This window comes from Sorex fumeus, unplaced genomic scaffold (assembly GCF_029834395.1).
Source record: "Sorex fumeus unplaced genomic scaffold, SorFum_2.1 ptg000100l, whole genome shotgun sequence".
Taxonomy (NCBI): Eukaryota; Metazoa; Chordata; class Mammalia; order Eulipotyphla; family Soricidae; genus Sorex; species Sorex fumeus.
The window spans coordinates 437,234-452,277 of NW_026606157.1; the positions used below are offsets into that span (position 1 = coordinate 437,234).

Consider the following 15,044-nt stretch of genomic DNA (forward strand, 5'->3'; position numbering starts at 1 on the left):
CGGGAGTCAGTTTCGGACGCTGAAACCGTTCCAAACCCCTGCCAACCGCGCGGGCGGGGTCTGCACCGGCCTTCTGGGCGGCTATGCAAATGAAGCGCACGGCTTCGCCCTTTGGATTGGCCCAAGTCGGAGAAGCCGAGGGCGCCCTCCCCCTTCAGCGCGCGCTCATTGGCGGAAGCGCCTGTCCGTCACTGGTCCCCGGGCGCGGGTGGGAGTTGCGGCGCCCAATGGGAAGGCGCCGTCTCGTCCGGCCGAGTGCCGGCCGGGGCCGAGGCAGTTCCGGGGTGAGCCGCGGCATTCGCGTCCCGGGAGCCGGCTGGTGGCTGCGCTCCCCGCCCCGCCGGCGTTGGGACTTCGAGGCGACCGAGAAGCAGCATGTCCGGCCGCGGCAAGCAGGGCGGCAAAGTGCGCGCCAAGGCCAAGTCGCGCTCGTCGCGCGCCGGGCTGCAGTTCCCCGTGGGCCGCGTGCACCGGCTGCTCCGCAAGGGCAACTACGCGGAGCGGGTGGGCGCCGGCGCCCCCGTGTACCTGGCGGCCGTGCTCGAGTACCTGACGGCCGAGATCCTGGAGCTGGCGGGCAACGCGGCGCGCGACAACAAGAAGACGCGCATCATCCCGCGCCACCTGCAGCTGGCCATCCGCAACGACGAGGAGCTCAACAAGCTGCTGGGCAAAGTGACCATCGCGCAGGGCGGCGTCCTGCCCAACATCCAGGCCGTGCTGCTGCCCAAGAAGACCGAGAGCCAGAAGACCAAGAGCAAGTGATTCTACCCGCCCCGCCGGCCGCCGCCGCGCTCCTGCAGACTCCCGAGGGCTCGGAGGGCGCGCTGGGCGCCGGGGTGGGCAGCCAGGGGGCCGCCCCGGGGCCAATAAAGTCGGTGAAAAGCGTGTGGTTGAGAGAGCTGTGTGGTCGCGGGCACGCCCGGGAGGCCGCAGGAGCAGGTACTGGTGGGCCGACTTCAGCCGTTCGGGGGTCTGCTGGCCGTCCAGGTGAGGGGTGGGGGACGAGGACCAGGAGGGACCCGCTGACCTGGAGGGGGGCCGAGTTGGGAGCCCCTCCCCCCAGCACACACACGCACACACGCACACACGCACTCACTCTGTTCTTAAGGCAAAGGAGAAGCCAAAATAAGTGCGGTGTAGACCGAGCGATTCCTTTTACGGCCTCTTCTTCCCCAGGGTCTGCCCTGCAGGGTAGGGTCCGCGAGTCTGGACTCGGTTCTGGCGGGCTGCTCTCCGGACACCCGTTTCCAAAAGGTGGAGGAACTTTTTAAGGCTTGGGAGAATGACTCTGCTGACAGTCAGCAGGTCTGTCTTTCTTTCTTTCTTTCTTTCTTTCTTTCTTTCTTTCTTTCTTTCTTTCTTTCTTTCTCTCTCTCTCTCTCTCTCTCTCTCTCTTTCTTTCAAACTCAGCCTGTTTTCATGTTTCGGCTGGCGGGGATTTTTATATCCTTCTGTTCACATTTCTTCCAAGAGGAGGAAAATATCCAGTTAGGCGGGTAATACAGAGGCATGAGTCATGAGGTTGGAAGTTAGTTCCCCTGACACTCCCGTTGCATAATAATGCAGCGCCTTTAGTCATGAGTTACTTAGGCGGACTCGCTTTGAAAGTTATTTTCTCAGGTTTCCCAGGCTTGGGACTTCCAGAACAGGTCGTCTCTCCTTCCTCGGCGCTTGAACAAATGTCCTCGCTTTGATTTGGCTTGGTGACAATCACAGACCTGCTCGGAGTCCCTTGTGTCCCAGCCGTTGGCCTGGAGTCCTGACCTCATTCCCACGGTGGCTGTCTGCTCGGCAGCGGGCGTTGATTAAAGATCTCTCCTGTGACGCATAGTGCAAGCAGGTGGTTTCAGTGCAGAAGGGAGCACATTCCAGAGCAGGAATCCACATGGAAGTCCCCCCCACAGCGAGCCCTTGCAGCCTGGTCCACCTGCGTCCAGAAAGTAGATTCATTCATTCATTCCTTCTGTTCAGGGAACAGAACGGAGGAGCAACCTGAAGCTGTGAGATCTCACGCCAGTGGAGAGTTCACATCTTTGGGTTCATCTTTTTTCCCCTCTGGGGCTGGAGCGATAGCACAGCGGTAGGGCGTTTGCCTTACACACAGCCAACATGGACGACCCGAGTTCGATTCCTCCACCCCTCTCAGAGAGCCCGGCAAGCTACCAAGAGTATTTCGCCCGCACGGCAGAGCCTGGCAAGCTACCTGTGATGTATTCGATATGCCAGACACAGTAACAACAAAGTCTCCAATGGAGACGTTACTGGGCCCGCTCGAGCAAATCGATGAACAACGGGAGGACAGTGACAGTGAGGCAGAGTTGGAACTCTTACCGTGGGATAAAGGGGGGGAAAGTGTGTCTTCATCCTTAGCCTCACTTTATTCCTACCTCCCTGTCCTTAGCGGCTGAGGGCTGCTGGGAGTGAGGCCCACGGGAGGGGTTTGCCTTTCCTTTTCCTACCACAAGCAGGACAGCAAGCAACGCCAGTGAAAGGATTTCCACCAACGGCTTCTACATGTGTCACTGCATGTTTTGGGATCACTTCCCAGGTGGAGTTTTGGGTGTACAAAGGGCAGGCTTCTATTAGGAAGCAGGTGACAGCCCCTGAGTTCCAGGGAGAACCAGGCCCAAAGGTCCCTGGCCAGGTCCCAGCTGCCATCCTTCCTTGTATGAAATCGTCACTGTGTCATCAGGGATGGTTCCCAGGGCTGGCAAAATGGGCGCAGGCTAAGCATATGGGAGGTCCCCCCATCCTTATCCCTGGCACTGCTGGTGTGACCCTCAAACCCAAACCCAGCCAGTATGTCTCGAGGCTAGTCACATGACTCGCATTGGGCACTGTTCCTTGGAACACCAGGACCGGCCACTCCTCCAGGGATGTGGGCTGGCCTTTAGAAAAGTTCAGAGGTCGGTAACCAGCACTTACAGGATTTTTGTTTGTTTCCTTTTGGTTCAGTTTTTAAATGCCAGTTTTTAAATTGTTAGGGTTAGTTCTCAGTGTTACCATTTGGGCGATGTGGTATATATATAGAGAGAGAATAAGTGCTGGTTGATGAATGTATGTCTTGATTTTGTACAGTATTGGAGATTTCAGAAAGATTTTTGCCAAAAATGGTGAAATAGACAGACCAGGGCCACCAAAGTTCAAATGTGAAAACAAAAAACACTTCAGCCTCAACCTCTGCCAATTCACAGGCGTTAACCAACAGTGTATTATAACGAGCCTGCCAGGCAGGGTCTCATTCTCCCCGAAGCTGCTCTACCTCCCTGGCCTGGGCCCCCCTCCCCGGCGGCCGCACCTGCTCCTGGCTCTGTTGGTCCCTCACCAGGTCTGACTGTGACGGTTTCCTAAACCTCGATGGTTTCTTGGCAGTTAAACTGTGGACCTCTTGCAAAACCCGTTCACCTTGTGAGCCACAATAAACAGCAGTTCCGGCTATCCTGTGATTGTCCGTTTCTTTAAGCGTGTGGGAGACTGGGATGGAAACCGGTGGGACCTGAATGCTGTATTTGTAGACGCTCTTTCCTCCAGAGATAAGCCCGTCAGCATGGCTGTGTGTGCCTTGAGCACGATTTGCTTTTTCTTTATTGGTTTAATTTTTTTTTTTCCCCGCAGCAGGCCTAGTCTGGTGATGTGAGAGTCTGAGAACTGGTCTGTTTGGTCTGGCCTGGCCTGGAATCCCAAAGTTTAGTTTGGCCCCATAATTGATGGTGACCGGCCAACCAATGGCAAACACCGTCCCTGCCAGTGTTGGGGATGTATGTGCCCTGTTTGAAAATGCAAGCTCTCTGGAACGAGACTTCCCGTCAGATACGCTCTGCTGATTCCTCGTTGGGTGATTGAGAACTGTTAATCTCTTGAACCTCAGTTTCTCCCCCAAGTGGTCATTATCACCGAGTCAGTGGGTTTGGACGATCCTCTGACATGATGGGGTGGGGGATAAGTGGGAGGCACTTTCCCAGCTCGAGTGGTACTCAAGAGTAATTATGACCTGTGTGTGAAGCTGGATTTGGGGTATAGAGCAGTAGTTAAGGAACCCATTGAAATAGATAAACACACATCACCCTACCAGTTGTGGCTTTTCTGATTTGAATCTAGAGGTTTAGAAATATATCCTTTCAGGGGCTGGAGAGATAGTACTTGCTTTGCACGCGACTGACCTTGGTTTGATCCCTAGCATCCCATATGGTCTCCTGAACACTGCCAGACATAATTCCTGATGGCAGAATCAGGGGAAATCCCTGGACATTGCCGGGTGTGGCCAAAACCCCAAAAATTCACTTGATCACTTGACTTCCTATTAATCGTCGATTTGCTCGAGCGGGCGCTAGTAACGTTTCCATATGTCCCTGTCGCGTGCAAGTGTAGCCCAATGGCGTCTGTTTGTTCTAGGAACATGAAGAGCCTCAAACCGATCGTTCATACAAAAGTATGTCTGATATCCAAAAATTGGTCAACGGCCCCCTGAATCCTTGTGGGTTTAGGCAGGTCAAACAAAATGGGCTAGTTCTCAAGGACATAGTCAAGAGTTAGATGCAGCCTCTGTCCCAAGTGGAAATGCACTGAACTGAGACCAGCCCTGCAACCCGCCATCCCCTCCTCTGCCAGGCCCTCTCCTGGTACAGGTAAATAAGCAGAGAACTGAAGACTGAGCAGAGTTTCCCCAAAGAGTACTAATCTGAGGGCTGGAGCGATAGCACAGTGGGAAGGGCCTTTGCCTTGGACGCGGCCGACCCTGGTTCGATTCCCAGCATCCCATATGGTCCCCCAAGCACAGTCAGGAGTAATTCCTGAATGCAGAGCCAGGAGTAACCCCTGTGCATCGCCAGATGTGACACAAAAAGCAAAAAAAAAAAAAAAGTACTAACCTGACCAGGCCAGTCAAAATATCTTCAGGGTTGGGGTAGTGGCCCATCCCAGCATCACATGGCTCCCCCAACATAAAGTTACCAAGTGTCACTAGGTGCAGCCCAGACACCCACTCCCGCAAAATAAGAAAAACAGGATTTTTTTTTCCCCTTCAAACTTCTTATTTCAGGAGACAAAACCACACGGAGGCGTTTCAAGCACAGACACTGGGGTGTGACCCTGTATACTTCCTAGCTGGTCCCAAGAGGTAGAGCCACACCTACAGAGAATCGTTGGGGGTCTTAGATGCTGACATTTCCGAGCGGACAAGACTGGATGGAGACACGAATGCTTCTGAGAATCCACCTTTTCCTCTCTGTCCTCCATTCCCCCAGCCGCCCCCGGGAGCTGAAGGAATTGGGCTTACCGCTCTTTGCCATGAGGCAGAACATGTGCTGGGCTGGGGAATCTCATGGAGTGGGGGTTAGCAGGAGGGCAGGTCCACGTGGGGTCATGGGCATTGGCGTGGGATCTCCCAGGCAGGACTGTGTGCTGCTGTGGTTTGGGGGGCATATACAGTCCCTAAGAGAGAAACGCAAAATCTCAGCCATCAGCAACGACTCCCGCATGCTGTCACCTTGGCCCATGCACGTGTTTTTCTCTTCATTCATGATTACAGAGTCCCCTTGGCTGTTGCTTCTGGCAAGTGGATGTTCTGTGAAAACGAATTGTTCGACGGGTGGCCACCAAGTGGGGGCTAGCGCAGCTCCCCGCACCACGGAGGCCGGGCTCGAGGCTCTGTCATGAGCAGTCACAGAATGGCCTCCTGAGAAGAGAAAAGTGAAAGGGAAAAGCTGGACTCAGGGTCAGGGTTGCTCAACCGTGTGAGAAAGTCCCGGCCAGGCAAACGTTGCTGAGCCCGATTCAGGAAGCAGAGTTGCTTCTCCAGGGTGGGGCTGGGGGGAACCTGACTCAGTCCCCCTCCTCCATTCCCCTCCCCATCTACTCACACTCCCAAACCCTCCGAGGGAGTGTCCACTTGCTTTCATGTTCATCCAGACATTGACCTTGAATTCATGCTTTATTGGGGCACATCTCTTTCAGGTCAGGATATTTTGGTTCCTTTAATAGGACAATCCAGTACTTCTAATTACAAATTGTGTTTGACATGTACATAATAAGGTTGTGTATAATTTATAAGTTGTCTGAAAGCAGTGGCTTTCTGCTGCTTGTCCTTGGAGGGGTGCCCGTCCTCAGGCGTGACAGGTTGTGAACACCCGTGGTAAGAACACTGTGTTGGCAATGGAATATTACTATGCAGCTGTTAGAAAAGATGAAGTCATGAAATTTACATACAAGTGGTTCTACATAGAAAGTAAGTGAAATGAGCCAGAAAGAGAGGGACAGACATAGAAAGACTGCACTCATCTGGGGAATATAAAGTAATAGAACGGAAGTCGAACACCCAAGAATAGTTGAGATAAGTACCAGGAGGTCTGCTCCAGGGCTTGGAAGGCAGCAGCACATGCTGGGGGGAAAGGCAGCTCAGATAGAGAAGGAAACACCAAGTAAAGGATGTTTGGAGACTCGCTTGGGATGCGAGATGCATGCTGAAAGTAGACAATAGACTGAACACGAGGGCTACTCAACACCTCTATTGCAAACTACAACACCCTAAAGAGAGAGCAAAAGGGGATGCACTACCACAGAGGAGGGGGGGGGGAGGAAGGAGTGGGGGGGCGGAAGGGCTACTGGGATCATTGGTGGTGGAGAATGTGCACTGGTGGAGGGATGGGTACTCAGATCATTGTGTAACTGAAACCCGAGCACGAAAGTTTGTAAGTCTACAACTGTACCTCATGATGTTTCACTTAAAAAAATAAAAGAACACTGTGTTGGGGGGGGGGGATTTCCTTGCGAGACTGTTTAGAATGGTGTGTGTGTGTGGGGGGGTGGGAGTGTGTGCTGGGTCGGGGGATGCTGTGACATGGCCCGGCTCCACTAGGTGCCAGAGGAAGGCTCCCTGGGCAGCCCTGGCAGGAGTGACAGAAGAGCCAGGGAAGCTATGGCAGTGGGTGGGGAGGGCCCCAGCGGACAAGCCCCATGACCTACTTTTCCTCCCTTCCTCCACTGTCCCACTTCTTAGTGACCAGCCCAGAGACAAGAAAGCCCGAGGGAGCAGTGTCTGTGGTGAATTCTCCGGCAGAAGCCTGGAGAGAGGGGATCCACACTCTCAGGACCCACCGGTAGTGTGGGCTGATGCCCACGGCCATGAGACTTCTGTGGCATGACCCGCTCACTTGATCCTTGATAAATCCATGGTTCTAGAAAGAGCAAGTGGGCAGAGGCGAGTCCCTGGTTTCCTGAGACTGCCACTGGACAGGTCTGTCAGTGTAGTCTATGCAATACATAAGTCCCAGCCACTTCTGACACTCTCTCTCTGTCTCATACACGCACACACAGACACACAGACACACACATGCACACATACATGCACACACGCACAGGCACACAAATGCACATGCACACACCAACACACACGCATGCATGCACGCACACGCACGCTTAACTTACCGACCATTTAAAGCTGCCTCTGTCTCTTCCAGTGACACTGACCCCAAGGCCCGGGGCTCTGATGACCTTAGCAGAAGACTGATGATGAAAATCTGCGTTAGATAAAGCAAAAAACAAAACAAAACAAAAATAAAATAAAACAAAAAACAACAAAACTCTCACTGCTGTTCTGCAGAAACAAAACATGTCAAAACTGAACTTGCAGAGCAAGAACCAGCAGAAATTCGCTCTTACGCAGACACACAATGCACACATCTACTTGTTCCTGCTTGCCTTTTGCCTTCAGGGTAGCAAGGTGAGCAGAAGATCTGTTACGGGAAAGAAATGCCCAGAAAAAAACCATCATCATCCCCAAAGCAAGATAACCTGATGACAGATCGTAACTTTGTTTGTTTTATGGGCTACACCTGGAGATGCTCAGGGGTTACTTCTGGCTCTGCACTCAGGAATCGCCCCTGGTGGTGCTCAAGGGACCATATGGGATGCCGAGAAGGAACCCTGGTCAAGGCAACTGCCCTACCTGCTGTACTATCTCATCCCAATTCTCTTGAAATTTAAGGGGCAGGGGATTAAACTTTGCTCCTGTCTCCGAGCACTCCAAACTGCAGTATGGCCTTTTCTTTCACGCAAAAGTTGGGCGACAGGTGGCAATGTTTGGCTCTCTGGGGCATTGGGCAGTGGTCCCACATTCAGCTTTACCAGCAGTCATGGGCAGGACTCCAGGGCACTCATACCCACCTTCCTGCTCCAGCCCACCCAGTAGAACCGGTCCTGAGCTGAATCCAGCTGCAGTCTTCTGGAAGTATCTATTGCAGAGCCCACGACCTCTTGGAGTAAGTTTTGGGGAGAATTTTTTGGAGAGCTTACTTCTCATTTCTTTGTTTTAATAATCTCTAACATGGAACCTGTCAATTGGAAGCGTCAAAGAATTTTAATTATTGTTTGAGGGCTGCAGTGATAGCACAGGGCTGGAGTGATAGCACAGCGGTAGGGCGTTTGCCTTGCACGCAGCCAGCCCGGCCGAGCTGGGTTCGATTCCTCCGCCCCTCTCGGAGAGCCTGGCCAGCTACCAAGATTATTCAATATGCCAAACACAGTAACAAGAAATCTCACAATGGAGACATTACTGGGCCCGCTCGAGCAAATCGATGAACAACGGGAGGACAGGACAGTGACAGTGACAGTTTGAGGGCTACAGCCAGTGGTGCTTGGAGGCTATTCCTGGCATGATGCTTTGGGGGACCATGGAGTACTGGGGCTGAACTTGAGGCTTCCCGTGCAGAGCATATACTCCAGCCCTTTCAGCCACCTCCCCCAGCCTCTTGAGAACTTTTACTTATAAGTTTTTAGTACCTGGCTTGCTCAGAGTTACTCCTGGCTCTGTGCTCAGGAACACTCCTGGCGGTGCCCTGGGAACCATAAGGAAGGAATGTTGGGCATGGGAGGCTTGCACACACCTTAACCCCTGTACACTCTCTCCAGTCCCCTCTTCAGGTTTGTAAAGAACAAAACTGACCCGCCCACTTTTGCAATATGGATACTGAAAGGTTATCAAGAATATCCCTTGACCTACTTTTAATACCAGATCTTGGTTCAGCATGATCATTCCAAGCTATTACTGTATTACTGTCATACTGGTCCTTCTCTATCGTATCAATTTTTTTTTAACTCATTAGCTAAGCACACCAGAGTGTGTTTTAAGAAATTCCATTGTCGGGGAGAGAGAGAGAGAGAGAGAGAGAGAGAGAGAGAGAGAGAGAGAGAGAGAGAGAGAGAGAGAGAGAGGAGAAGAGTAGGGGGGAGATGGAGGGAGAGGGGGAGAGAGAAAGAGAGAGAGAGAGGGGATGCTGGAGGCCAGGGATGGAAGTCTGTTGTCGTGGGTGGACACAGTGTGTCTGGGACTGACCCCGGGTCCTTGCATTGAAGCCAGGTGCTGACCACCCAAACCACAGTGAGACCCAAATCATTCCAGAACTGGAGGGTGACCGAAGGAAGAAGGCCTCTTCAACATTCCGACTTTGGAGCCTATATATAGGGCATGATGTGGCGTTTCCCCAGGGCATAATGATGGTGGCCGCTTGTGGGGGACACCGGAAGAGGCCCCGTCTGGCTCTTGCAGCCTCTAGCCCCTGGGGTGGGGAGGGGGGCGCAGTCCGGGGCAGGCAGCAGTGAGGGTAAATGGCCACCAGGTGGCGGTCGACCCCAGCCACGGGTCCTTCGTCTTTGCCGTCCCGCGGGATCCGCGCTCCGCCGTCCTCTGCCGCCTTTCCCAGGTGACACCCGCGCGACAGCCACCCGCCTGCAGGGAGAGACGTGGCGCCCCGCTCTGGAAACGCCCAAAGCCCAGGATATTGACCTTTCAAGAGTTGGTGCGTTTTGTTTCTGGGTCCATTAGCAGAAACAGCTACAAAATAAAAACCCAATGCAGGGAAAAACAGCTATTGCAAGGAACCACTAGTTTTTCTCTATCTCTGGTTTCATGCTAATCTTGATTTATTATATATATATATATATATATATATATATATATATATATATATATATGCTTTTGGGTCACACCCAGCGATGCACAGGGGTTACTCCTGGCTCTGCACTCAGGAATTACTCCTGGCGGTACTTGGGGGACCATATGGGATGCTGGAAATTGAACCCGGGTCAGCCGCGTGCAAAGCAAACGCTCTCTCCGCTGTCCTATCACTCCTAATCTTGACTAATATTTTTAACGTTAACTCTATTTCTTTTCATGAACTTTAATTTTGTGAATAAATTCTCAGAAGTGCACCTATGGACTTTAAAATCTCTCTGCCTGTGTGTCTCTGTTTTAAGAAAGCTTTAGGAGAGAGAGCACAGCGGGTAGGGCGTATGTCTTGCACACAGTTGACCTGGGTTCGATCCCGGCACCCCAGAAGGTCCCTGGAGCCCACCAGAAGGGATCCCTGAGCACAGATATGGGAGTCAGCCCTGAGTGCTGGGTGTGGCCCCCAAACCAAACCGAAGTAAAATAATGGTGGTAGGAGGAGTGGGTGGACTTGGGATTTGTGTGTGAACTCTCTCTGAAAAATTAAAAAAAAAAAAAGCCAACAGCTGGAACTGGAGAAGTGTCTTACACATTTGCTGGCCCCAGGAGTGATGCCTGAGCAGAGCCAGGGACACGTTGTGCTGTAAGGGCTGCTGTTGTTGAGGACTTGGCATAAAACAGAAAATAAAACACTTAAAATAATGCCTGTTGGCTTTGGGGGCGAGACAGGGGTTGGGCCACACCGGAGGTGCTCAGGGCTTACTCCTGGCCTGTGCTCAGGGATCACTCCTGGTGAGCTTGGGGGAATCATATAGGGTGCCAGGGATCAAACCCAGGTCAGCTGTGTACAAGTGTCCTATCTGCTGTACTATGGCTCTGTTCCAAGATATCTTTAATAAAGAACATAGTTGGGGAGATAGTACAGCAGGTAAGGTGCTTGCCTTGTACACATCTGACCTGGGTTCAATCCCCAGCATCACAGATGACATGATCCCTAGCTGGAGAGCCTGGAGTAAGCCCTGAGCATAGCAGGTATGGCCCCAAACCACACCCTCCTCCAAACTCCCTAACCTCCTCTTCCCCTCCCCTCCCCTCCCCTCCACTCCCCTCCCCTCCACTCCCCTCCCCTTCTCTCTCCTCCCCTCCAAAAAGCCAACAGAAACCCACAAACAATTATGTAAAATGAGAATGGAAAGAGAACCTCCGACACTATCTGCAACCTGATGCTGATCTATGTCATGCCAGGATATTATGGGGGCCCTTAATTCATTTACAGTCCTTTAAGAGCCAATGAAAGAGTAAATTTCAAAATTGGGTTTGAAGGGCTGTTCACATGTAAAAGACTTTGATAAGGAAATGGTAGTAACTTTCCACAGACCTGATAGATTTCTATCCAGCTTGCATTTCATTGCATTGAGCTAATTGATCGATAGCACAGTGGTAAGGCATTTGCCTTGCACGCAGCTGGCCTGGCTGAGCAGGGTTCGATTCCTCCACCCCTCTCGGAGAGCCCGGCAAGCTACTGAGAGTATCTCACCCACATGGCAAAGCCTGGCTATCAGTGATGTATTCGATACGCCAAACACAGTAACAACAAGTCTCACAATGGATACATTACAGGGCCCACTCGAGTGATGAACAACAGGACAGTGCTACAGATCTAGTTTGAGCAAATATTTTTGAGACCCTGATGTGAATCGTATCATGACACAAACCTACCCTGAATCAAAACTGCCAAAACTGCTAACTGCTCTTTGCTGCAGATGCAGCTAAGGCGGTAGATTCCACCATTTTAAGACTTTTCAGAAGATGAGACCAACAATATTAAGGAATTACTTTTTATGATGGGCTGGAGTGATAGCACAGTGGGTAGGGTGTTTGCCTTGCACGCGGCAGACCCGCGTACGATTCATCTGTCCCTCTTGGAGAGCTGGGCAAGCTACTGAGAGTATCCTGCCCACACGGCAGAGCCTGGAAAACTCCTCGTGGCATATTCAAAATGCCAAAAACAGTAACATCTCAGAATGGAGACGTTACTGGTGCCCGCTTGAGCAAATCGATGAACAACAGGAGGCAGTGCGACAGTGCAACAGTGATACTTTTAATGATAAACTACCAGCAGTTACTTAAAGGGAAACAGCAATCCCTCCCAGAACAGATTCTGGTAGACTGCATGCTTCACTCAAATGAGGCCCGAGGTACAGCACCCACCCCCACCAAATACCGAGGAGTTATCCTTAATGTTGATTCCAGTATTGACTTATTATAACGCAATCTCATCACACCGTTGTTTTTAAACCACTGATTCTACTTCTTTTTAATATAACATGTAAGACTTTGAATACAAAGACATACATGTATATTAGATACTATCTTTGTACCCGTCAGTCTTCTGCCCCTGCGCCTGACTGTCCTCGCTCGCCGGGACCCCTTGGAGGGGAGCGGGTTGAGCTTTCCTCCCCGCCCCGACCAGGGCTCCGGCAGCCAAAGACCTCCAGGACCAGCCACCACCATGCTGAGACCACTCTCCGCACACATGAAGGTACTGGCAGAGGGACAAAGTCACGCGGGTTCCGGGGCCGAGATCTCCAAGCCTACTCGGATTTGGGCCGAGCATCCTCCACCCAGATCCTCCAAATTCCAGTAGGCGGGGGTCACACCCACCAACTGGCCCCCTGGCGCCGTGTAATCCCATCAGCGGCCGACTCAGAGACTATAAAAACCAGATCCCGGAACTGCGCAGCTGCATTTGCGGCCGCGCGACATCTTATTATGACATCTTATTATTTCATTCCTACTTTGGACAAACTGGCAGGTTACCGAATGTAGCCTGCCCACAGGGCAGAGTCTGGCAAACTCCCCTTGGCGTACCCAATATGCCAAATACCAGTAACAATGATGGGTCTCATTCTCGTAAAGAGTCTTGAATATAATCTCAGGGCTAGGATGAAGGAGACGTTACTGGGGCCTGCTCGAGGCAATCGACGAATAACAGGATGATTTGTGGTTTGTGATTGTGATCTTTGTACCCAAAGACCTACATGTTATAATAGAAGTCGAAAATGATCTAGAATATACCTTGAGATTTGCTTCAAATTGAAGGAATAAATAACTTCCAAGGAAAGGCCCACAAAGTCTCAGAATGAAAATTAGCTACAAGAAAACAAAAGTATTATTGTAGCACATTTATCTTTCTAAACTACTTAACAATTATCCAATACCCGAGATTCCTAGGAAGGCACTGTAATTGGAAATCATGGGAAAGAAGAGGTAACTCTAGCCTAATCCATGTGTACACTGTCCCATTGTGTTTTGTGTGTAAAATGCACTTTGGTCACTACATAGATCACAAAAGCCCAGCTTCTATCTTGTCATCTATAAAGGTGGAAATTATTTGTGAAAGCCATGTCAAGATGCCTGAATAGATGAATTATTTATAAATGGGCCTGCCATTGGGAAGAAGTCAGCAGTCCAGTGATAACCCTGTATGGTTCTGGGCACTGACTGGTGATTCCAGCAGGGCTGAGCCTGAGTAGTAAGTTTAACAGGCCTAAGCTTTGAATTATGACTGTTTTTTTTTCCCCCCAAGGGGGAGCCACAGCCAGTGGTGCTCAGGGTTTATTCCTGGTTCTGAGCTCAGAGGTGGGCTTGGGGGACCGTATGGGGTCCTAGTGAGCAAACTAGAGTTGCCACATGCAAGGCAGGTACCCTACCTGCTGTCCTATTGCTCTGGCCTCTGAAATTATGACTCATTGGTTGGAATAGCCCTCAGTAGGCCCCTGCACCCTGAACACTGGGTGGCACCCCCTGGTACACGAAAGCATTTTGTAATGGAGTATCAGGCTTTCTGATTCACTTTGTGCTTCTCATGATCTTTTTTTAAGGCAGGGGCCAGAGAAATAGTTTAGGATTAAGGCACTTGCCTTTCTTATGGTCACCCCTCGTTAGACCCCCCAGCACCACAGAGACCCATCCAAGCACTGCCAGGAGTGATCTGAGCAGAACACATGTCCAGGCCACCCCCAACCTGCCCCCAATTTTTAAGACAGACAAATTCATGTCACCTCTTCTGGTTCTCTAGTAATTTCTAGTTTGTTTATGCATGGAAGTTAATTCCAGAAGCACAAAAGATCAAACCCTGGCCTCTTGCACATAAAACACACTCAGCTGCTTTGTCTCTTTGGCCCTACAAATGGTTTAAAAGATGCTTTCCACTCTGATAGTGGGTGGTGTTAGAATGCTATATGAATTCTTATCATTCACAGCATTGCACATCACAGTGCAGAAAAAAGATGCTTTCACTGTTCAATTACTTATTAGTTCATAATGCTCTGGAGGAAGGCTTTTGTTTTTCAGGTTATAACCAGCAGTGCTCAGAGGACCACATGCAATCTGATGATCAAACCTGGGTCAGTCACATGCAAGTGAAGGACTCACTCTCCAGTGCTGAAACAGCTGCATCATCATCAGCACCCTCCTTGCATTGCTGGGTCTCTTCATACAAGAACAACTTTAGTCCTCAACCACAACCAATCCCTCCCCACCCCTCGCCAACCACACGAGTTCCCATTCTTAACTAGAACACCTGTTGCTCCAAAGCCAAAGGAATAACCCTGAAGTGCGAGTTATTTCCTAAACATCTACATATATGTATTTTAGTTTGGGGACCTTACCCAGTGTGCTCAGGGTACTCTATGGGGAGCACGTAGTGTCCAGGATTGAATCTGGGATTCCTACATGTAAAACATGCACCAGACTCACTGAATTCTCTCTCCAGCTCTCTCCCTTAAACTCAGGACAAGAGAGATGACTTCTAGGGCTGGATTTGATCCTTGGCACCACATGGCCCTGGGAACCACTGTGAGTAACAGCAACTGCCCTGGAGCATGGCTAGGTAGGGCTCCTAACACAAAACCAAAAGCAAGCCTACTTGAAACATTTTCGCTTAGGATACTTATTCTGTACCAGAACTAGTACTTCCTTAAAAACTGATTTAAAATACTTTTTTCACCATGAAACAGATGTTTTTACATTATTACTAAAACAGGTATTTTGGTGTAGAACATTTATTTATTTATTTATTCACGAAACACTCAAAAGA

General features: G+C 50.8%; 1 protein-coding gene across 1 annotated transcript; it reads left to right on the plus strand.

Annotated features, from left to right (window-relative positions):
- Window positions 1-246: 246 nt before the first annotated feature.
- Window positions 247-918, plus strand: LOC130042440 (histone H2A.J). Its single transcript, XM_056134613.1, has one exon. It carries the CDS (start codon window positions 376-378, stop codon window positions 763-765), a length of 390 nt encoding a protein of 129 aa, XP_055990588.1. The 5' UTR covers window positions 247-375; the 3' UTR covers window positions 766-918.
- The last annotated feature ends 14,126 nt before the right edge of the window (window positions 919-15,044 follow it).

Coding starts and splice junctions, on each gene's coding strand:
- LOC130042440 (XM_056134613.1), top strand. CDS start 376: ATGTCCGGCCGCGGCAAGCAGGGCGGCAAAGTGCGCGCCAAGGCCAAG.